This window comes from Schistocerca serialis, chromosome 4 (assembly GCF_023864345.2).
Source record: "Schistocerca serialis cubense isolate TAMUIC-IGC-003099 chromosome 4, iqSchSeri2.2, whole genome shotgun sequence".
Lineage (NCBI taxonomy): Eukaryota > Metazoa > Arthropoda > Insecta > Orthoptera > Acrididae > Schistocerca > Schistocerca serialis.
The window spans coordinates 507,583,947-507,609,347 of record NC_064641.1 but is presented as its reverse complement, the minus strand read 5'-3'; the positions used below and the strand labels follow the sequence as shown (position 1 = coordinate 507,609,347).

Below are 25,401 nucleotides of genomic sequence, written 5' to 3'. Positions count from 1 at the left end.
AGCAACTTAAAGATTAGCAACTTGGATAGCAGCGTCGAAGTTATCCGTTCAAGAAATACTTTTGTCAGTTAGAGATCAGCAGTCACTGCAAAGACTGATTATTTCGTATGAAATGATAATTAAATCAAGACCCCAAGCTGTCGACAGGCGTTGATATACATCAACGGGGACAGTTGAAAATGTGTGCCCCGACCGGGACTCGAACCCGGGATCTCCTGCTTACATGGCAGACGCTCTGTCCACCCTAGCCACCGAGGGCACAGAGGATACTGCGCCTGCAGGAATTTATCCCTTGCACGCTCCCCGTGAGACCTACATATCCAAATTAATGTCCACACACTACATTGGTAGTGTCCATGCCCATTACAGTCATTACTAGCGGCAGACAATCTTACCGAGTTCGGGCAAGGAGTGTGTATCCAGCACATGTCCGCATGAACAGATACCATCTTCATATGATTATTTCGTATGTCGCCCCTCACTTGCAACACATCTCTGTAATTGCCATAGTTAAGCATTGTAGTTATCTTATTGTAATAAAACTCATTAATCCGAGTTGTTTGATTGATTGTCTAGAGAACCGAGTTCGCAGGATTCCTAGACACTACATAGATAATATACAAGGTTTGCCATGAGGTCATTTTGTAGCATCAAGACTGCTCCTGACTAAGAAACGGGAACAAGTATTGCACCCAGGAATTTCCTGTTGTGTTCAAGTGTAGTCAATTTGAATTCAGTACAGACCGGAGGGAGCTGCTGAAAACAGGAGGCTGAGATGACTAATGAACTCCTTTCCGTGGTCAGTGTTCCCTTATCTATGTCCAAACCCAGAGTGCGTCGCTGCGACTGCAGTGCAGCTTGCTAGTGGAGCTCACCTTGCAGCCCTCGCAGGTGAAGGCGCCGAAGTGGAAGCCCGCGGCGGGCTCGCCGCACACCTTGCACTGCTGGTTCATCTGCAACAGCGCAGGCAGGACACTTGTCAGAGGCGCAAGCGGGGTTAAACGTCAGACACAGTACATTAGTTACATGGCAAGCCATTCTCTGAAATTTATTTCACTGTACACAGCCTTTAGCTTCCTTTTTGGAATCAAAGAATATTAGCTACATCATAAGTAACTGGTTGCTGCACATTATTTTCCTATAATAATACATGCATTTTCTTTACGAAAGAAGAAATTTAGATTATGCTTCATTACACGTCGCACTTCTCCTTCTTTTCTAAACAATTCATACTAATTCTCCAGATACACAAATATATTTACATATGTTGTTTACAAGAAAACATATCATTTACAAGAGTACTTTTATACATATGAGATACTGCGTTATACACGTGGTCTCACATAATATAAACACTCATAATAACTAACAAATGGTTCAGGATGTGAACTTGTGACTCATGACCATCTGCATGTATGATTAATCCTCCATCCGTGTGCGATTTTCCGATTTTTCTGTCAAAAATCACAGGGGATAGTTGCCGAGAATTCTTTCGAGTTGTATGGCCGTGGTCCATGGAACTCTTCTGTCCCTGACGTTTCGTCCAAGGCTACATTGTCCAAAGCTACATTGGACATTTTCGGAGGTGCTCCTGGTTGTTCTGAGTCTTGCCAACTGAAGAGTCGGTCGTCGAAGAACGGCCCAAATACCGTGGAAAGTGGGCGTGGTCTGGATTTCACGTGATAGCAGAGATAAACCTTGTCAAGGATAAAATATAACTATCCATCATAGTACGTCAATGACGATATCTTCTCATCGATTCTGTAGCGCCACTGTTCATATATCGCTGAGTTTCATAGCTTCATTTCAGTTAAAGATGCCCAGCGTAGCTTTGGTCGAAACGTCAAGGATAGAAGAGTTCCATGGACCACGGCCGCACAACCCGGGAGAATTCTCGGCAGCTGAAGCATCCGGTCGTGAAAGCCTTCATTGTATGACAGGGGACATTGTTAAACAATTTAACGAGTAAATCATGAACTGAATTTAGAAGTGAGTTTTAATTGACATTTAACTTGCATCAATCAGAAAATGCGTAAATCGTGTTCAATGTTGTAACAAAAGGAGAAAACTATTAAAAAAATTTCTGAGTGTGGTAAAGCTTGAAGTAAGGCTCCGTAAACTAGCCCGTGTTGCAATATTCGCAGCAGGTGCTCGTATTTTTTTCACCACTAGCGTTTCTTCTGTAACCGCACACAACACGTCTTCTACGAGGTACCTTTTTTTTATCGGATTCGCAGGCATATTGGATATGAAGTGCCTCTCTTTGAGACTTGTACTTCAGTCTGCTTATACACCTCAAGGTAATTCATCTACTTTTTTCTCGATAATCACTTCAATTACTTCCAATATAAATTCCAAAAATATTTTCTTCGTGTTGTTAGAACTGTTTTGGAATATGATAAATTCAGCGAATGGGGACAGCCAATAAGATGCCGAAATACTTTATTGTAATATATCTTTTGCTGTTTCCGCGTGGTCTCATAATAAGAAACTTACTGATCACCTCTCTCAACGCCGCCTATTGTATCGTTATATAGTCGAATATCAGTGGAGGGTTACTTACTTAGTAATAGCTTTTTGCTTTCATTATACGCGGCAATAGGTTATGAATAGTACTCAACACGCAAATTGTTTCTGTGGCATGTTATTTTAGGATCATAACTTTGCCCCTCTGGAAAGCTCTGATTTCCGCCTTTCCAAGTTTTATGGCTACAAACACGATCGGTAGATCCATTCTATTTGCTTGAAGAGTTTTTCTTTCTGCTTAGAAGTAAATATCATAATATTACAGTAAATTGTTAGCAAAAGTTTGTAGCATGGTACCTGGTGTACCGGTATATTCTACGATGCCATCAAACAGGCCCGTTTCCATCGTCTGCGAGACATGAGAACACGTAAAATGCAAACATCGACATTGCAGAGTAATATAAAAAGATTCGATGGGAAAATAGCGGCGTCGGACGTACAAAAAGCAAAGAAAAGTCCGACGCGATAACAGCAGGGCCCGCGAAAAGGGCTGAACAAACAAGTCCGCGTCGCTATCGCCTGGACGGTGAGATTTACTGCTTTCTTACCTTTTGAGACAATGAATTAGATGTAATTTTTCTACATTTTTAATACAATTACGTCTATCAGTCTATAGATGTGGAATAATGCAACGTTAGTCAATGTTTAGAATGAAAAGCTTGTGGAAATGGCACACTTCCTCCACTGTTAGAATTCTCTTCGCAGTTATGTTGCCGACAGAAGAGAAAATCCGCCATAGTCGGATGACACCGACCTATATTCGCTGCATGCTGTTTGCTGCCAGCGATAGCCAGAAAACAGATTGTGTCTACTGGAACTACACTAGCACTGCATAATGATTTTCACCTTGCAACCGTGTGTATGCTGATGTTATAGTGCACTTCACCGCAGATTAAATCTGAATGCCGGACCAGGACTCGAACAATCTGTACCAAAATATCAGCTGTACTGCACATGACAATCACCTACACTAATATTAGCATGTGTTATTAAGACAGTAAAATTAATAACTTACTGGCGTTAGTAAAACTTCACCGAAAACCGATAAAACTGTGTTTCTTCAAGAGTTCCTTTACCAAAAGCAAACACTGTAAAAAAGTGAGCTTTTACCTCAAGTGGAAAAAATGGCTTTAAACGATTGATTACAATTGGGGTAGAAATGTTACAGAACCAATTCAAGTGCAAGTTACCCGAGGGCCATGAAAACTGAACATTCTTTCTTCGCTCGATGCTCCAGGAACTTATATGCTTTGCACATGGTTTATTGTCTTCCTTTCAAAAAAATACTTTGACAGGATCTATTCCACTGCGTGGCCAATTACAACGTCGCTATCACTTCAGATTTCTTCTAACTTGGGAGGTGGATACAACTAGAGGAAATACCCATCTCAAGTCATGGCCCATCACATCATTCGCTAAAGCAAATGCGACGGAGATGTCAGGGAGAGAGCACCATCAAACTGTAATAGTCTTTCAGTTGTCACTTGCTCGCACCCTTGTTCTGATGTTTCTAATCGTTTATGAAATATTAGGGTGACCAAGTTTCACGGGATTCGCTGTGTGGCACTGCTTTCTAGAACTTATGACTATCCCATAAAATAGTAATTGCTTTTCTATGTAGACGTCCAGAAAATATTTTCACCTCTTCACGGCGTAATGTATAACACCACTTAACATCTGAGGTCATCAGTTCCCTAAAACTTAGAACTACTTAAACCTAACTAACCTAAGGGCATCACACACATCCATGCCCGAGGCAGGATTCGAACCTGCGACCGTTGCAGCAGCGCGGTTCAAAAATATGGTTCAAACAGCTCTGAGCACTATGGGACTTAACTTCTGAGGTCATCAGTCCCCTAGAACTTAGAACTACTTAAACCTAACTAACCTAAGGACATCACACACATCCATGCCCGAGGCAGGATTCGAACCTGTGATCAGCAGTCGCGCGGTTCCAGACTGTAGCGCCTAGAACCGCTCGGCCACCCCGGGCGGCCAGCGCGGTTCTGGACTGAAGCGCCTAGAACCGCTCGGCCACATCGACCGGCAAATGTTGGTAGAAAGGAAAGAATTCGCACCGCTGCATGTTCGAAATTTTATGGATTATCCAGTGATCTACCAATGCTCGTCTTTTCATTAAAAAACAATCAGTTTCACGTATCTTCGGACACGAAGGAAATTGGGGAAGGAGACGGCTAGGAGCGGCGCACATCCGGGACGCCTAAGTGGGACGTCTCAATTTGTAACGTTTGCGGGCGACGCGCGGCCCGCCGCAACGACCGTGCAAATTACCGGGATGGCGCGTGGCATCGCCGATGCCATCGCCGCCGCCGCCGCCGCAGCCGCCGCAGCCGGTTCGGCCTCGCGCCGCGTCCTCAGGGTCCCCGTTTCCCTTATATGCTCTGTTGTTGCTCACTCACTGTGAGGCACACTACGCTTGCCCGCAAGAGCTCTCCGCGTTATCCGTATCCGTATCTGTGTTCGTGCATCAACCGAGTCCGTAATAGATACACAGTCGTAAAATGTCGTGACGAACTGTTCCGATGGAGGAAACGCCAACAGGTTCTTATGAGTGGTGCTTGAACATTTCTTGGCCCAGATCTCTTCGTGGGAGTAGAAGAGCAGTTTTCAGAGTAGTAAAAGCCATACAGACGTTATGGGGACCGGGGAAAGTTGTCACATGGGTTGGTAGCGGCAAGTCACATTTCACAGACGCTGCAGCTTCCTAGTGGTTTAAATACGAACAACAGTACGTTTACAATATTTTGGATCGGCTGTACGCAGTTTCGATTTCGTGGCAATAGTCTCTTCATTTTAATGATGCGTTTTTTTTTTTTTTTTTTACTGTTGTAAGTATTCGTTGATAGACATAAATAACCTTCGTTATTCCCTTATTCAGTGAAGTCTATATCGCAACCATTCATTTATTGTCATTTTATCCATGCTTAATATTGTGAAACATGGGACCGTTAATGATCGCTCGTGAAGGACACAAGCAGTCACAAATATTTTTAAAATGTTTTATTTCAGTGCCATAACAGGTTTCGGGCTAACATGCCCTTCTTCAGGTGGTTAATATTTTCAGTTACACGAATCTCTTGATCAGTAGCATTTGTCTGCTCCTGCACTGCAAAAGAACATTTTAAGATTTAGTGCTACTTTATCAATTGTTTCATTACTAAAAACACGCTAAAGTGCATGCATTTATTTAGATGTAATTTGAAACATTGGTATTCACTTATGTAAGATCCAGTAGGTGATGATTTGTTTTGTTGTGGTCCATATAGTTTGCCGGCTGGGGTGGCCACGCCGTTCTAGGCGCTACAGTCTGGAACCACGCGACCGCTTAGGTCGTGGGTTCGAATCCTGCCTCGGGTATGGATGTGTGTGATGTCCTTGGGCTAGTTAGATTTAACTAGTTCTAAGTTGTAGGGGACTGATGACCTCAGAAGTTAAATCCCATAGTGCTCAGAGCCATTTGAACCATATAGTTTTCCAGGTCGATATATGTGTTGTTGAATTGCAAACAGCACACATATTGTAAACAAATCACTGTGCACACCTCATAATACTCTCAATGTCTGTGTTGAACGTTAACACGTGTACACTACATGTGTGGCGCACAAGACTGCCGTAATTGAGACAACTGCAGGAACAGCATTATGTTAGAGAGAGCTATGATCACACACATACACTCGTTGTTCGTTGTATATTGTACTCCGCCATCACGCAATGCAATCCTGATACAGGAAAAACCATTATTGTGAAACACAGTTCGCTTCATGCGCGCAAGATTTCTTGAAAGCAGTTTACGGGTGACAATAGGAAGTGCAGACTCACGCCACTTGAATTAAGCATGCCACGTCGTTTAATAGCCAAGTCGACCCTTCGCAGATGCAGCTCGGACACACATGAAAAAGAAAAATACGTCACTAAATGTTCTGGGATCTGAGGCGCGCATCCGAGTTGCCAGTTGCGTTCATTTGAGAAGCTGCAACTTTAAAGACATAATTGGTCACAGGCACAGTGACAAAAGAATGGCGGTGGTCAAAGAACTGGCGATGCGACAGGTAGATCGGCGCGCACGCGCGATCGGCCCGGTATGTAAATGCTGGGAGCAGCAGCGTACGCCACGGCCGCTGCTCCATTGTGCGGTGAGAGGCGAGTCCCCCGCCTCATTAGATTGATCAGTGACGAAGATCTGTCCGCCGACGTGGTAAACAGCGGACGCGATCGCTCGCTACAAACGACCCGGACTGCGCTCGTAGGAATACGTGTTCTCGTCTTCAATTTGTTTCGACATGAGCTCCGCCGAGACGGGTATGTTAACGAGGGCGTCCGAGCGGCCGGCCGAGTTCTGCAACTGCAGCGCTGTCGAGTAGAGCGCACTGGCGCCGGAAATGTTAGACAACAGACAGTATTTTTAATTACTGTAGCTGCAACAGCTGACGAATTCTTACGTAGGGTGCATCATAACTAATAGCGAAATCCGACACGAGTGAAATTATACCGTAATACAAGGAAAAAGTCCCAGGTAAAATGGGTTCGTGAACGGCCTGTGCAAATGTCTGGGTACGAGCTTCCGCTGTACCATAGTGCAAACGTTTGCATGTGCAATGTAAACTTTCTGACTAAACCAAGGTTCAACTGAGCTCTGATTTCGTTCTTACCCATGGCTGAAGATTGTAGTACAACCATGATTTGGAGCACCGACACATTCTTCTGCTAATGTAAGACGACTTCTAATGTGCCAAAATTATAACACACTGGCGGAAAAAAAATTGCTTCACCAAGAAGGGGTTAATGACATAAGGTTCAAATGGTTCAAATGGCTGTAAGCACTATGGGACTTAACATCTGAGGTCATCAGTCCCCGAGAACGTAGAACTACTTAAACCTAACTAACCTAAGGACATCACACACATCCATGCCCGAGGCAGGATTCGAACCTGCGACCGTAGCAGCAGCGCGGTACCGTACTGAAGCGCCTAGAACCGCTCGGCTACAGTGACCGGCTATTTAACATTTTAGTCTTATTTCAATCCGTAGGTTACACCCACGAAGTGTGCACAGTTACTTTTGAATCGTGCTATAGAGTGTTTACGCGGTGGTCTGTCATGAAAATAGCGTCGACTTCCAGAGTGTACCAAAAAAACATGTCATTTCTTAGATTTATAGAGGTTTCCTCCAAGATCTTGTCAAACTGCCAGATTTATCAGGACATTTGATTTATCGAAATTAGAATCAGTAAGAATCGAGAGTACTTCGGCTGTGTTATCTTACAGTCCTCTTCGGGTTGAGTCTCTCGAACTTAGAACTACTTAAGCTAACTAACCTAAGGACATCACACACATCCATGCCCGAGGCAGGATTAGAACCTGGAACCGTAGCGGTCTCTCGGTTCCAGACTGAAGCGCCTAGAACCGCTCAGCCACATCGGCCGGCATGACATAAGGAAGTTGGTAGGCGTGTTTCTGCATGTGAAAGATGATGTCTATTCAGATTTCGCGTCAGTCACAGAAGAGTGGCGCTTGTCGCGCCACTGTGAGAGTCCAAATCAGGTTTGCTTCAAATACAAGCCGTAATGGTCAACAGCGTTAGTTACTTTTGAGATTGAACGTGGTGAGTTGACGTTAGTCAAGAATGCTTTTAAGGCGACAAAGACGTCATTATCGGCACCTCAATTAGTTAGAACAAGGGCGTATAACAGGACAACGAGAAGCTTAATGTTCCTCCTAAGATTTTGCAGAAAGACAAGGCAGGAATGTAGTCACTGTATATGATCGCTGGCAGCGGTGATCACGAGAATCTGCAGTCGCAAGCATACCGGGCTCCGGACGAACACACGGCACTAGCGAGAGGGAAAACCATCGTCTGTATGGCGTATGATTCTAGCGCAGAGTACTGCAATTGCAGCAGCAATTTGAAAAGCAGCTCAGCTGTTGGCACCACAGTGACATAACGGACTGTTACAAATCGGTTACTTCAAGGACATCTCCGGGTCTAACGTCCTTAAGCGTGCGTTTTAGTAACTCCAAACCATCTCATTGGTGGGCAGTTTGGAGGTTTGTTGGTTTTTTTAATGAAAGCTGTTCCTGTCTCGGTGCCAGTGGTGGCCGTGTGTTGGCTAGTAGGAGGCCAGTTGAGGGCCTGCAACCAATCTGTCTAAGAGCGATATATACTGGATCTACAACTCGACTTACTGACTCGGGTGCGATTTAGTATGACAGCAGAAGCACTCTGGCACTGCCCCACGATCCGTGGCTGCGAGTTTATACAACGGTCTGGTGATTCGATCTGTTGTGCTGCCATTCATGCACAGAATTTGAGGGGGTTTTTCCAAGAGGATAAAGCTCGCCCACATACCGCTGTTGTAAGAAAAATATGCTCTAAAAGTTGCCTGGGCCTGCTCGATCACCAAATCTGTCTCCAATGGAGCACATATGCGACGTCGTCGTCCAGCTCCAGTGTCACCGGCGACCAGCATTAACCGTCCCAGTAATGGCCGTGCAATTGCAACAGACATTGAACTCTATCCCACAAACTAACATCTGGTACCTACACAACAAAATGCATATCTGTCTGCATGTTTGCATTCTGCATTCTGGCGGGGAAACCAGTTATTAATGTACAAGCATTTTACATTTGCAATGGCATGCATTGTGCTTACACTAACCTGTCATCTTCCAATGTTAATCACATAAATATGTTACCTAGACAAATGTAATCCCTCAAATTTCATTACCCTACGTTAATTATTTTTTTGTCTTTCCATTTCCTTTCCGGCAGCGTAGATGGATGGATATGCCGAGCAGGGTCAGCGCCTCGGTTTTCAAGATCACTTGTCCTAGACTTTCTATATTCTTCTGTCTAGGATTACCTTAAGTTAAGTGCAGTGCAGTGATACTGTTGAACATCTAGAGCAAGATTTATGAGATGGTCCGTGGGGAGGGAGGATGGGGTCTGAAATAATTCGTACCGTACTGAAGAAGCGAGACGGAAATGACATGAAATGATGGTATGGCATTGTTGGCCGGGAGACCTCATTCGGGGTTGTTCGGCCGACGTATTGCAAGTCCTTTTTAGGTGACCCCGCCTCGGCGACTTGGGACTCAATGATGATGAAAGTGATGATGAAGGAAACACAATACCCAGTCCCCTGCCGGGAATCGAACCCAAGCCCCCTGCGTGGTAGGCGGTAATGCTACCGCTACGCTACGGAGGCGGACAGCGAGAGGGAAAATGCGAGGACGAGACACATGGCATGACACATGGAACACCTCTTTTAACAAACGCTTGAGTACAGTAAACTGTACCATGTAACGTAATGAACATGAATCGTAACTGGAGCCCAGTTAGATAAAAACTTAATCAACACGTTTGCATTTCAAATAAATTTATGCCAATTAGGACAATGTTTCTTGGCAGTTATTAACTACGCAATCGCAATTATTTCGCAAACATCTTGCTTGCAGATTCATTTTTAATGGAACATCTTTGTTTTACTATCGTATACTTTAAAGTATATCAGTTTTCGTTATTAAGCATGGCACATTCTTTATAGTCCCTGCCACGAACAGTCTGTGCACAATATCTTCACAACTTGACGTAATGTCGAGGCATCCTTAAGAAAACGACTATTTTCCCGATTCAGTAAATTTTAGTGCAAATACATTGAGGCATTCAGCCATACAGATTCGTACCTTCCACGGTAAATAATATTTTATTTCCTAGAATAAAATATTATGTGTTTTGGGAAATGTCTTTCTCTGCTTCTACATCAGTCCAATTTATTCCAAGTTGTCACACACTTTTTTTTTGTTTCACATTCTGATTAAACATACTTATCATTTGTAAACTCCTTCGTATGATTCCACAGCTCTACATATTCTGTATTTTAACAACCTATATCAGCAGTAAAAACAATTTGGAGGCCATTTACGCTACTAAGATAGTTTTGCTAGTAATGCCTGATAATTCTCATTTAAATCCCAATATTTTTCCCATCCATGATTGGTATATGTCGATTTTGGGAAAGTGAAACCGATATCTTGTTTCTGACAGACGAAACAGTGGGTCAACGGTATTTTGCGTAGGTTCTATCGATCTCTGTGTCTTTCTGCAACATAGCTCCGAAATGATGTATGAACAACTGACGGAATGGATAATCTCACTTTGTGTTCTTAGGTGTTATACATCCCGTTACAAAGATTCGAATGGATACTCCTTATGAGCAGTTACGTGAAGCTTTATGGGTTACAAGGTTTCTAGTTCCTACTACAAGTCGTTTGGCAGCTATTGCTTATAGGGGAAACAGCGCATCTTTGCTTGATCCAGAGACCCAAAGTCATTTGCTGCAAGAGCTGATGGAGCAGAGTTAAATTGTCGAATACTATCATAGTTGTTCCTAATGTTCACACAGTAGGTGATATAAACATGATGCACAGACAGTAACAGAAAATCGGGACAAGACTCACTCGTGCATCAGTACTAAATATTATACATTGTCGATGGATGCGAAAAAAAATGGTGATCCATGCAATACATCCACGGTGACTGCTGCCGTCGCAGTTTCACAAAGACACGGGTCAGGTCTGTTACGTGAAAATAATGGCGATGTCGAGCAAAATTGCATATAAATAAACGTAAAGTCCGTACATCAAATGAATTTTCCGGTCACGACTTTCACTCCACCACCTGCAGCCAGCAAGTGTATGCAGGACAGGAGTGACCGTGAGGAAAGAGCGCCGTAATAGTACCCACTCGGCGTGTGGACTCTGTTGAAACGCGAACCGCACAATATATCAGCTCCACAGCAGGAGCAACGGCGTTGCACAAGTACGAATAAGCGCGGAGAAGGACGAGCCCAGCGTGATGCTGTATCCCATTGTCTGTGACCGTGGAGGACTCGAGGGCGCCACTCCGTGATTTGTTGTCTCAACACTACAATTCCCTCACACATGTGTATGCGTATGGTACTGCTTAGCTTTTAGTTGGCGCGGAAGGCCATTCTCTCAGTTGTGATGTCACCACCTTTCCAAGATCGGAGAGCTACGTTATTCAAAAACTATTTTCTCTCTAAGCAATATTACCAAAGATTTGAAATACGTGCTGAGTGTTTGCTTCAGGTAGTCTGGACGTTCCGTCATATCTAAAACGTACTGTATCAGCTGCGATTAGGTTGGTTTTACATTAATTGTATTACAAACCCCGCATAACCTTATTCCGCATCGAAGCGTAGACACCTTCGTTTCATGTACAACCCGCCCGTTTCAGAGAAATATTTCTCTATAAATATTGACAAGTTTTCTATGGTTGCAATATTCTATTTTATAGGAGCTTTAATGTTGTTAAATGCACATATTTCAATTACGTATACCACAGTAGACTCGGAGATTCGGTTGATAATAGTTTCGAATATTGGCCACAGGGCGTAATGCTGACATCTTTGTGCATAAATGTTTGATAAAATTTCCCATCCTGTGTTCATTTACAATTGATAAACTTTACGTTGGGCACCCGGTGTATTCTCACTTTAACGGCCATTCAGTAACAAGATTTTAAACATATAATTATTTAGTCGAACGGATCATTCAAGCTGTGTGAGCGACTTTATTACTTTTCAAGTTACATTTCCTCTTTAGAATTTGTAGTTCTCTTCTGCATCATTTTCCTATGCACTTCATGAGTAAAAAGCTTATGGAACCAGTAACTGATGGTTCCCTCAAGACTGCTCGTGCTACTGATAATTATTGTTTATTTAATGTACTACCATGTCTCTTCATAATCAAATGTCATCTCTGGAGAAATGATAAGTCAGAAGAGTGTCCGAAATACACATGTCATTTAAACAGCAATATGAAATATCCGTGTTTAAATTTTTAGTGTAATGGGATTGAGAACAACATTACATTTGACACAAAGAACAATCACGTAAAAGCAACGGTAAATCTATTCAGAAAAAGATGTGTACTGTAAATCTTGTAGAAGTTATGCTGTAATTCTTGAACAAGAGCGTACATCAGCATTATGATGTCCATGAAAGTTGTTTTGCCGACTATAAAAAATAATATATATGGTGAAACTGACATGAGGTAGAAAAAAATGACACTGAGATTTCATGTAAAAGGAAGCAGTACCACTGACAGGCAATTAACATGTTTTATAATACCCCGTATCTTCTAACGTCATTTTTGCTTGTTTCCTCATTTAAACTTCACCATACTCTCTCACTGATAGCTATAAGACGTTCGTATGTAGGTCCTTCCAGCTGAAACCCTGTAAAAGGCGTTCAAAAGGTCTTAGCTAATAGAGTAAGCTAATATAGGAAAAATTGCTATTGCTACCATGCAAAAACGTCGCTCATGATGATGTCGTTGGTCCTAGTGTGCTAGTTTCCACAGGAAGGTGAAGTAGAACATTTAACGAGAGAGACTGAGTCACTGCCATCGTAACTGTTAATGTTAACATCAAATACTGTGAAATCCAACAGTCTTTTCTGTACTGGTTGAACATCCCGTAGCTTCCTTGGAAGGCCTATGAAACTAATGCACTTTGTCACTGTTTTCCAGCGACAGTCTACTATATACTGTAACGAAGTACAAAAGCCATATTAGTTTCCGCTGAATCTTATGATGCCCGTTAATAGCTTGCAAAAGGAGTTAATGATCCTCTAGACAATGAAGTTGCGTTCTGTAAATAACCAATCCTTCTACTGCTACTGGAATGACATTCAGAGAGGCATAGAGGAACCTGTAGTCATATAAAATTCCTCATTAATTTTCGTTTTCTTTGACGCGGATATCAAAGCAGTGGCATTGTTATGATGCCTCGGGCCGCCTACGTTTCACCACAGTAATAAAGATGCTGTTGCATGGTATTCTTGAGAGCAGAAGAAAGATTATCAAGCAATGAGAAACGATGTTTTAAACAACCTGCAGCAGACGGTACGGTCTGCATTGTATGCACCATGAGTCACGTGGAACTGAACTCTTAATAATATTTCAACAGACATGGTAGCAAAATTACGATACAGCCTTATCTAACCGTAATGAATCTCTGTGTTGAATTCCGAGCGGGGCGGATTTATTTAAATGCGGGTAGGTTGAATGCATTAATATCAATTTGTCGGTCGGCATTGAGGTATCATGAGAACGTTGTGTAACCATATCGCTCGTTCGGATTAATATTTCATGAGCACTGCTGCTCTACAGCGTACTGTCTTAATCGAACACTATGCGGCGGCATTGGGGTTCGAGGTCCGACACTACCCTGAGAATCATATGACGTTACTTCCGCTGGTGCACAAAGAACAGGAGTTAATGCGGAGCTCCAGTAGTGACTATACACAAAATGATGTATTCATCTTTTGGATCTCGTCCTTTCTTTTCGCGTTTAAATTGTAGGATGTCAGTCCCGCCTTTCTGCAGATGACAAGCTGTGAATCCAGGACACTATAGAGTTGATCGCCGGCCGTGGTGGCCGAGCGGTTCTAGGTGCTTCAGTCCGGAACCGCGCGACTGCTACGGTCGCAGGTTCGAATCCTGCCTCGGGCATGGACGTGTGTGATGTCCTTAGGTTAGTTAGGTTTAAGTAGTTCTAAGTTCTAGGGGACTGATGACCTCAGATGTTATGTCCCATAGTGCTCAAAGCCATTTGAACCATTTGCATCCACAAAATTATATTTCAATCACTGCCATGAACTTTCTGAGAATAAGCTGAGGGAAATACCTACATGTCAAGACGTAACTTAACTACTTAAATACGTGTAAGCCGTTTATTTCAGATATCTACGCCGCCAAATTGTAATTCTGTTCTTTGTTGTAGCCAGTGTTTAAAATGCATACCGAACGTATGGACCTCCTCTAGTTTTCCAGCCATTAGCTAAAAATCCTTTGTATGTCACACTTTACATTATAAAAGTCTGAAAATGTTTTCTCCTCCTTATGGACCTCCATTTTCCCATTCCGATATGGTCAGTACGCCAAGGAAACTCTGATTTACAAACTGCTCTTATTAGCTCCAAATTATTACACGGTCAGCAGGCTGCATAAATACGTCATGTTAAATAGGTCATCTCCTTCTACGATCGACGTAAATTTGACATTACTGAAACAAAATCATTTTGAAAATAATTTTTTTATAGTTCACCAAAGAACAATAGACACCCGAAAGATTGTAAGCTGGCAACGACCCGAACCGTTACCCACAGCCAAACATATACGTTAAATTTCGTACTTCACAATGATGGATAGAAGTAACGAAAATAAAAACCACAGATTCGAAAGCAACAGAGTTGTAACAGGGACAAATGCGGGACTGATACCCAAGCAACAATAAAACGTAACACTCATAAACACAAAAGCAGTATAGTATGTGACCCTGAAATACTTAGAGTATTGTGGTGTAGAATCACACAAGTCATCCATAAATATTATAAAAGAATGATGTACGTATATATGTGTGTACACTATGCGATCAAAAGCATCCGGACACCTGGCTGAAAATGACTTACAAGTTCGTGGCGCCCTCCATCGGTAATGCTGGAATTCAGTATGGTGCTGGCCCACCCTTAGCCTTGATGACAGCTTCCATTCCCGTAGGCATACGTTCAGTCAGGTGCTGGAAGGTTTCTTGGGGGAAGGCAGCCCATTCTTCACGGAGTGCTGCACTGAGCAGGGGTACCGGTGTCGGTCGGTAAGGTCTGGCACGAAGTCGGCGTTCAAAAACATCCCAAAGGTGTTCTATAGGAATTATATCAGGACTCTGTGCAGCCCAGTCCATTACAGGGATGTTATTGTCGTGTAACCGCTCCGCCACAGGCCGTGCATTATGAACAGGCGCTCGATCGTGTTGAAAGATGCAATCGCCACCCCCGAATTGGTCTTCACCAATGGGAAGCAAAATGGTGCTTAAAACAAAAATGTAGGCATCTGCTGTGATAGTTCCACGAAAACAACAAGGGGTGCAAACTCCCTCCATGAAAACACGACCACACTATAACACCACCGTCTCCGAATTTAACTGTTGCCACTACACTAGCTGGCAGATGACGCTCAACGGGAATTCGCCCAGCCGCTCGACCATGAAATGCAAGTTTTCTCACTTCCCGCCTAAATGTCATAGTACTTGCAGTGCATCCTGATGCAGTTTGGAGTTCCTGTGTGATGGTCTGAATAGATGTATGACTATTACACATTACGACCCTCTTCAACTGTCGGGTGTCTCTGTCAGTCAACAGACGAGGTCGGCCTGTACGCTTTTGTGCTGAACATGTCCCCTCACGTTTCCACTTCACTGTCACATCGGAAACAGTGGACCTAGGGATGTATAAGAGTGTGGAAATCTCGCGTACAGACCACGTTCGAAGTCCGTGAGTTCCGCGGAGAGCCCCATTCTGCACTCTCACTATGTCTAATGACTACTGAGGTCGCTGACATGGAGTACCTGACAGTAGGTGACAGCACAATGCACCTAATACGAAAAACGTATGTTTTTGGGGTTGTCCGGATACTTTTTATCACATAGTGTATGTATATATGTTGCTTATCTCCTCCTAAATCGCTGAACCGATTTCAACCAACTTGGTACACGCATCACTTGCCCTCTGGAAATAATAGCTATGGGGATAAGAACCATCTACCTACGAAATGGGATACGGACTTGTAAAAAGTAGTGTAGCCCATGAATACCCATACTTGTCATCCTGTATTTGAGAATGAGAGCACTTAGTAACTTGCGACAAACTTTACGCGTAATTTCAAACCTTCAAGACACTTTTCTAGCTGAAAAGCCCTACAAAATGATGAAAAAAAAACAGGTTATCGCTAACTATATTCCTGCTGTTCATGCAGTAAAACTGCCGCACGAAGCATGACGTTTTAATTCATTACTTCTTTACGACCAACTGTATTCGCGACACATTTTTTGGACATTATTTAATTATACCACCTGCCAAATTATGTCATAGTACAGCACATAGTTCATAAATATTTATCTGCGTCATAAATATTGATCTGTGTGGAAATTAAACTGCAGGGCAAAATTCGCGTGAGATACAGATGGAATATGTGTACAAATACGTGTGAAATATGCCAGATAAATGTAAAATATATTTGGTATGTGCGTACGCGATCAAAGCCACGAGTAAAAAGTTAATCCTAAACCCCTGGAACAATTTCAACCAAATTTGGCACACGTATTTGTCACGGTCTTGAAAGAATTACTGTGGGGAAAGAACCACCAACCTCTTATTGGGATGAGCGTGATAACGTGGAGAGAGAAGGGAGGAAGAGGAGACGGATAACAAAGAGGGGAGAAGAGTACATGGACACTGATATGAGCGGTGAAGAGGCGGACAGACGGAGGGGGGGGGGGGGGATTAGGACACGGAAAGAGGAAGGAAAGAGGAAAGAGGAGTAGATGGACAGAGAGAGGGGTAGGACGAGATGAGAAAAGAGAGGGAAGGAGGAAAAAGACAGGGAAAGGGAAGAGGAGGAGATGGAGAGAAAGAGGTTCATGACGAAAGGGGTCTGTTTGCTCATTCTAACTAGCTAAAGAGAACTTTAAGCCCAGAGTTAGCAAGCCTATCCCTTTTCGAGGATCCTAATGGCACATAATTACTTTATGACAAACAAATTACAACAAGTGTTTCACATGCTCACCATTAAAGTGAAGGCAGCCTTCAGCACGGCTCCTCATCGATACTGGACACGCTCGAAAATCTCAGGCGTGTCCCGAAAGCCTTGACAACCATCCACAATGCGTTGTCGGGGTTCATCGACGGTATAAACAGTATTGGAATACACCGAACATTTTAAATATCCCTACACAAAAAATCCACTGGGTTCAGGTCGGCGGACCATGGAGGCATGGAATTGGCGAGCCACGACCGGATACACCCCTTATCGGAGATTCGTACTACTTATTATTGAACACCCTCATGAATGGGTCACGTTGCACTGCCTTCACATCCTTTCAGCATAAGAAACATCATCCATATTGTCGATCAGCTTGTGTTGCACGAAATGAAGATACATACGGCCAGCAAGAAGGTTAGGTAGGAAATGTGGCAGTACCGGGGAAACCACTGCATTTCGGACCAATGTTTACTGTTATTAACTGCTTGCTTCATTGTCCTCTACTTACCATATTCTCGTGTACCAATAAAAATCGTGTGCAATCCACAAATTTGCACATGGTTGTTTCGAGTAGCATTAAGCAATCACTTACATTCAAATGCCTAACGAAAACAGCAAGATCTATTTCATAAGAAGCACATAATCAGCTTCATTCGTGTTGTCTACGGGGTACCTTCACTAATAGGAAATATAATGTTTCTGCAACACTAGAGATCATCATTACTGTTGAGTACTTTAAATGGACTATTTACGTGTACTTACGTTTCTTTTCGACACTAATTTTCTGTAATCTTCCTCAAATTTAACACTGATTCTTGTCGTCAAGCAAAGGCCCGTGTAACATATGCTAGGATACTCTGCTTTTAATCCATTATTGATCTGCGGAGATGGGAACAGACGTAGTTGCTTGTCAACATGCAAGTATACCTTATTTAAATCTTATACTTTTGAAAGCACTCACTATTTTGTTCCGCACGTTGGCGACAATAAAAAACAAGAGGACTGTAGTAAAATTTCACACATTTTCTGTTTTTTTCAGTTGCGATGAGAATTTTGCATTTTTAAATTAATAAGCGGAGGCCCTAAAATCATTTAACAAGATGTATCTCCGCTTTACACGCTCGAAAATCCTCTGTGTATTTCTCTTCCGTTTTGTAAATTGTAGAAGCAGGTTTCCAAACATAATAGATGATACAGAAGTATGCACGTCTTAAAAGGTAGATCAGTAATCCAAAGTTGGCATAGATTACCGCAGTGCTGTTCTAGGCACAGACTTACTGCTATTTGTACACATTCATTTTTCTTCGGTATGAGAACAGTCTTTGATGGCCTCGAGTCCGACGTCTGGTTGCTGAAGTTGTGCTTTTGTGTCCTCCTTCCATCTGCACAATTTCAACTCCGGAACGACTTGACGGTGTTAAGCGTTGATTACGTTGGAATCATATGTCTAGCTGCAAATAAGGCCCATCTTTTGAGAAACATATAGTAATGCTTCAGATGGTTACAGGGTCTCAAGTGCGCAGTGGCAGGTGAAAGGCATTAGATATTGTTTATCATAACAAACAGTCTAGAACACGTTTTATGTAACTTATATTGCGAGTTTCGACCGAATTAGGCATCTTCAGGTATGAAATTAACGTACAGCACGAATTTTTCTATCGCCTGCAAGGTTATAATTTTCAACAATGCAAACTAACTAACGCTTGTCGTAACAAAAGTTTCAGATCTGAAGATGGCAATAGTCGTTTGACACCGGTAATAAAATTTAAATAGAAACTTGGTCTAGATTGTTTTATCCGTAAAATAAAAAAAGAAGACCCTACGGCACAATGCCGCCTTTCGGTGATTATATGTTTGTTGTTACGTGTTAGTAATCAAGTGCTTCTACCAAAGAAACGAGCTGAACTCTAAATCAGACAATGGTCAGTATGTAACAATCCCCAGGAGTAAAATTAATCCATACGACAATTCGTTTGAAGCAAATGAAGCGTATATACACAAACTTTATTACTGTTCGAAATTATAACACCAAAATTGCACTAAATGTTGTTTTGTGCCTGAATAACAAGTACCACGCAAATACACTAAGTAGCAGTGAAGGAAAACAAAGAAACATCAAAGTAAGATTTAAGTTTAGGGAGAAGAAATAAAAACTCTGAGGTTTTCCGATGACACTGTAATTTTATCACCGACAGCAAAAAACTTGGAAGAACAGTTGAACGAAATGGACTGCGCCTTGAAGTATATATAACATGAACATAAAAATGCACAACAAGGATAATAGATTCTTGTCAAATTTAATCAGGTGATGCTGAGGGAATTAGATTAGGTACAAAACACTTAAAGTGGTAGATGAGATTTGGTATTCGGGCAGCGAAATAACTGATGAAAGCCAAAGTAGACAGGCAAGAAAAACGTTTCTGAAATAGAGAAATTTGTTAACATAGAAAGAGAATAAGTGTAAGGAATCTTTTCTGATGATATTTACCTGGAGTGTAGACATGTATAGAGATGAAATATGAACGATAAACAGTTTAGACAAGACGAGAACAGAGGCTGAATACATTCAGTTTATGAGCTGTATTATACGTTAATATACGAGTAGAAATAAGACATCAGATCACTTTAAGCTTGTTCTAGCAGTAATTCATTCATTTATTTGTTTTACATTGTGCTCTCATGTTGTCGCCAGTCTGATTAAAATATTTGCCCTTATATCGACCTTAATACACGTAAATAAAAAAATATACTTCTCTGAGCATAGTAGGCCGAAGCCACATCTTTTAGTCAACTTTGTTGCAAGCAACAGTTGAATAGCACATGCTGGATGCTGGCGAAGTTTCGCTGTCACACTGTAAATACACTCCTGGAAATGGAAAAAAGAACACATTGACGCCGGTGTGTCAGACCCACCATACTTGCTCCGGACACTGCGCGATGGCTGTACAAGCAATGATCACGCGCACGGCACAGCGGACACACCAGGAACCGCGGTGTTGGCCGTCGAATGGCGCTAGCTGCGCAGCATTTGTGCACCGCCGCCGTCAGTGTCAGCCAGTTTGCCATGGCATACGGAGCTCCATCGCAGTCTTCAACACTGGTAGCATGCCGCGACAGCGTGGACGTGAACCGTATGTGCAGTTGACGGACTTTGAGCGAGGGCGTATAGTGGGCATGCGGGAGGCCGGGTGGACGTACCGCCGAATTGCTCAACACGTGGGGCGTGAGGTCTCCACAGTACATCGATGTTGTCGCCAGTGGTCGGCGGAAGGTGCACGTGCCCGTCGACCTGGGACCGGACCGCAGCGACGCACGGATGCACGCCAAGACCGTAGGATCCTACGCAGTGCCGTAGGAGACCGCACCGCCACTTCCCAGCAAATTAGGGACACTGTTGCTCCTGGGGTATCGGCGAGGACCATTCGCAACCGTCTCCAAGAAGCTGGGCTACGGTCCCGCACACCGTTAGGCCGTCTTCCGCTCACGCCCCAACATCGTGCAGGCCGCCTCCAGTGGTGTTGCGACAGGCGTGAATGGAGGGATGAATGGAGACGTGCCGTCTTCAGCGATGAGAGTCGCTTCTGCCTTGGTGCCAATGATGGTCGTATGCGTGTTTGGCGCCGTGCAGGTGAGCGCCACAATCAGGACTGCATACGACCGAGGCACACAGGGCCAACACCCGGCATCATGGTGTGGAGAGCGATCTCCTACACTGGCCGTACACCACTGGTGATCGTCGAGGGGACACTGAATAGTGCACGGTACATCCAAACCGTCATCGAACCCATCGTTCTACCATTCCTAGACCGGCAAGGGAACTTGCTGTTCCAACAGGACAATGCACGTCCGCATGTATCCCGTGCCACCCAACGTGCTCTAGAAGGTGTAAGTCAACTACCCTGGCCAGCAAGATCTCCGGATCTGTCCCCCATTGAGCATGTTTGGGACTGGATCGACCGATAAACAATAGTCATGGCGATATATTAAAATTCCATCTTTTTATCACAGAGCCAGCACCCATCATTATGCTAGAAGCAGTGATGTAACTTCCAGAGCACCATCTGAAAATGAACCGAAAAGGTTCGAAAACCGGTTCATGGAACAATAAATAACTATTCAAAGAAGTGATTGGTTTCAGCTGTATGCATTTCCATTCAATTAACAGTCAGAGGTTCTAAAATATCCATAATGGATAAGCTTAATCAGTTGAATAACAAATGCAACAGCAATAAATTAAAAAAAAAGACAGCCGTAAGCGGAAAACCCCATGCTTAATAATTAGATGAAGGCTTTGGACTCACCCTAGATTGAATTTATTGAATTTCCATATTTCTTACAGTTACTGTTTCTTCTTGGGGAGGGAGTGTGTGTGTGTGTGTGTGGGGGGGGGGGGGGGAGAGAGAGAGAGAGAGAGAGAGAGAGAGAGAGGGCGGAGGCTTGACAGACTGGATATCTTATAGTTACAGAGTCGAATTAGGCTATAAATAGGGGTGGAATACAATCACTACTTCATGATCCGGTCGCGGTCCACGTACAGAGGATACATAATGACTAACTTAAACGGAAGAAGATTAGGTCAGCCGTGGAATTATTGTGCGCATTAATGGAATTATTACTAGCCTATATACTGTAAAACGTACCCTCAATATCGGTTTTCGTTAAAGCTTTGCGGTGAGCTCCTGAATTGTCGTTTAACGACTCGATTGCGTTTTTATGTCGGTGGTATACCGATTGTAATCTATCAGCGCGTGTGTTTTAAATTTCGAACGAGTATTTTTAGTTGTCGGTTACCTCGCCGTGATCGGTGAACACTCCTCGAAAAGAAACTCCAAAGTCCATCGGCCCTCCGCCGTTCTTAGCATGAGAAGAAAGCAAAGTTACGGAGCGCGCCGAGTCCGGGAGCAGCCTTCGCCCGTCAAACAACTTAATGTCCGCGTCGGCTTCCCGCGCGCGAGCATTGCAAGTCGTCGGAGGTTATTCTAAACACGGAGCGCTTTAGCATGTGGCTCGGGACAGGACTGCATCTTAAAAAGCCCCGGCCCCGATAAATTGCGCTCGCCGGTGACCGAATAGAATTTCTACAGTTGCAGGCCGCCGGCGGTCACCTCATCAATAAACAATGAACGTAATTGCGCCACGCGAGCTACGGTATAAGGGCTGAGTGATGCACGTTTTAAGCTGCGCTAAGAGACCCCTCGGCTGCCGCGATACGGCCGAGGGTCGGAACTGTCGCATCTGGGAGCCCAGCTTACACGCAGCCGCGCATTGCGATGAGCAGCACGTGCGTCGCCGAGCTATTAGATAAAGCTTAAGGACAATGAGGCTGAGGAACGGCCGCTCGGACGCGTTACTCGCGCCGAGGGGCCGCCGCCTGCTGCCCGCTGCCCGCTGCCCACTGGCTGCGCAGAGTGCGTCCGCGTCCCTCCATTAACTGTCGGCTAAAAAGGTTTCGGAGGCGCCGAGTTACCGTCTGCTCCTAAGTGTTCGTATTGATATGGAGATCTTATTTGCTGAATATGCATGAACGTAGAAAACATTCGGTTCTTCTTACATTGGAAAGTCTGCAGCCTCTTCCGTAGTTACAAATTTATGTACAGGAGAAAGGCTTGAGTCTAGCAGGCAGTTTCGATTCCAGCACGAAACACTATACCGAAACACCGTTCCCCAAGCTCGCAAAGAAGAATGTAAAATAGACATGCACTTTCCAAAGCAACTGTTTTACGCAGTGTGTCCCATCCGTCTTCGCCGCCCCAAATAACTTTTTGTCCAGAAGCAAAATGAAAAACGTATCGAACAGCTTCTTATTCTATCTTTGATTAACTTACGGGGAAAGTCTTCGTCTTCCGCGCCCGCAGGAGACGGAAGGCGTTTCCGTCACGCGAGTCAGTCGTGCTCACGGAATCAATAGTGTGTTGCAGTCCAGACATTTATAGTGGTGATAGGATAGAGGCAATACACTACCATATCGCACCGCCGGCAAGAAAAGTGACACAAGTCAGAAAACGGCAGTTTTTAGCTTTTGTCACAGAAAAGAATACCAGAAGTGCCCCAACCTGCACGAAAACGTCACATCTCTATTTCTCAATTTGTCCACTTCATGGCAGTTGCTCAGTTATGATTCGCCACGGCAAGAATCAGTGTCACACCAGCGTTGCTACTGTCGGGTGTGCAAGGGTCATTCAAGGAGAGCGCCACACTCTGACCTGTGGAACTTGTTATGTATAAGGTAAAGTGAATGCAATTGTTAACATCATTCATTATTACAATATCTTTGTTTATAAAGCGTCTGTATCTTTCATTACAGTATCCTTGAGACATGCATGCATATCTGATGAAACAGACACTGTTCTGACGATTACAACTTTTGTACATATAATGAAATATTGTGCGTTGCAGCGTATAAGATTCATATTGAATCCCTTTCCTCGCCGAAAAATATTTCTACATTTATGATGCTATGTTTTCATTAATAGTGTTCCTGAAATTGTATCTAACTGATGCTTTTTACTGAATTGTATTAACTTTCGTAAATTAAAATTTTTCGTTTTGTAATTTTCTAATACAACAATTCGAACTTGTTTTTCATTTCTTGCTTTAACTTGATTAACTTAAGTGTTAATTTTTGCCTGGCCGAGGTTCGAATATGGTACTGTATTACAGTAATTATATATATGAGGAAAAATGGCAAAAGCATTACATGAGAGATCATAATACAAAAAATTTTTAGAAAATCAAGAAAAATTACACAACTCGAAGAATTAATTAACAGTTACCTCATTTTGAAATAAATAATCCACACTGGCTGTAGAATATTGTTTATTAAAAGTCACGACCGGTTTCGAGCCACTATAAAAACCATCCTCAGGTAATAAATATTCTTCCTAACAAGTCATCGCCGTACTAATTACCTGATAACATCTCATATTCGACGAGCGCCAAACTACATGTCAATATTACTGTTGTACAGACTATAATGAAATTTACTAGAAAACTTACTTACTTGAAATTTAAAGGGCGCTTATACTATTTCTATTTAAATTTTGTGGAACTCTTTAAGTTGATTTTTCTCAAGTTCTGCAGTTTTGAGTTGTGTCACTGTTCATACCGGGGTGCAATGCGTTTCCATGTTGTGGCCGAGTTGTAATATGGGGTGACACTGTTGCTCCAGGGTGATCACGGACGAAAATAAATTATTTGGTGAGAACTTTTCGCTAAAATTGTACGTGCGGGACTCACCGGAAAACTGGCGCTGATATGGTTAATAATTCATGTGTGTTTTTATCAGTTTCTTTTATCGTAAGTGATAACATGTTTCTTATCTCCCTATGGCTCGAATGATAACAGCTGAATATTGTATTAAATATTTTAAATTATTTTCAGCTGGGGGATCTTCTAACCATTCTGCTTTCCTTACGTTATACGACAATTTCGGGAGTGCCAGAGCAGAACATATTTGCAACAGCGCCTTACCACAATTCCTTTGCTTATATTTGCTGCTTGAAGGTATGTAACTGACACCTCCTGCGTTTTGGTAGCCAGGTTTTATTACTTGTTTCAACCGGTGTTTTAACGTTCTAAAAATTCATTTTAATGGTGTTTCTTTCCTTCTGTTACAGTTTTAAATTATTTGTTATCCTTATTAACTGTTGCTGCTATTCCAAGGCTTCAGTGTACATGTTTATTCGATACCAGTGAACCAGAAGCGTCTCGTTAATTTCTTGAAATAAGAATTGTTTAATTTATGCGTTTAGTAAAAGCTTTTTATTGTCTATTAATTTTACAGATATTATTTAACTTGAGTAAACGTTCCTAAATGATTAAATGTGATTATATGTCTTTCAAGAAATTGTATGTTTGTCATCAAGCACCGAAAAGTAATCTAATGAAACTTTGTGCTAGTACCCTCGTGAAAATTATTCTTGGCGCCTTACTACATACCTGCTCCCTACCTATGATAAATGTTGTTTAACTACTAGCGTCATCACCTTCCTTGCAACTTCGCTCGTCATGAAGCTATGAACAACAGTACGCCCTTCTCAAATAACACCCTATAGTTTATATTTGGTAATCCAATTCATCTCCTCGACACCTGCTCGAAAACGTGTTTCACTTCTGGAAAGAAAGTTATTTGCGGTGGTCAAGATAAATGATACACTCTGTACAACAAAACAGCACTACAACAAACAGGAATAATTACAGATACCAACAGGAAAAGAAGACGGTTTTCTATTACTTG

At 42.8% G+C, this 25,401-nt stretch overlaps 1 protein-coding gene across 1 annotated transcript in view; it reads right to left on the bottom strand.

The window, feature by feature from the left end:
• The window catches only part of LOC126474576 (protein embryonic gonad-like), a 170,923-nt gene that overhangs the window by 66,867 nt on the left and 78,655 nt on the right, over nt 1-25,401 (bottom strand). The window contains exon 2 of the mRNA XM_050102051.1: nt 876-953. Within this exon, the coding sequence (XP_049958008.1) occupies nt 876-953 (78 nt within the window). The remainder of the gene's footprint in view (nt 1-875; nt 954-25,401) is intronic.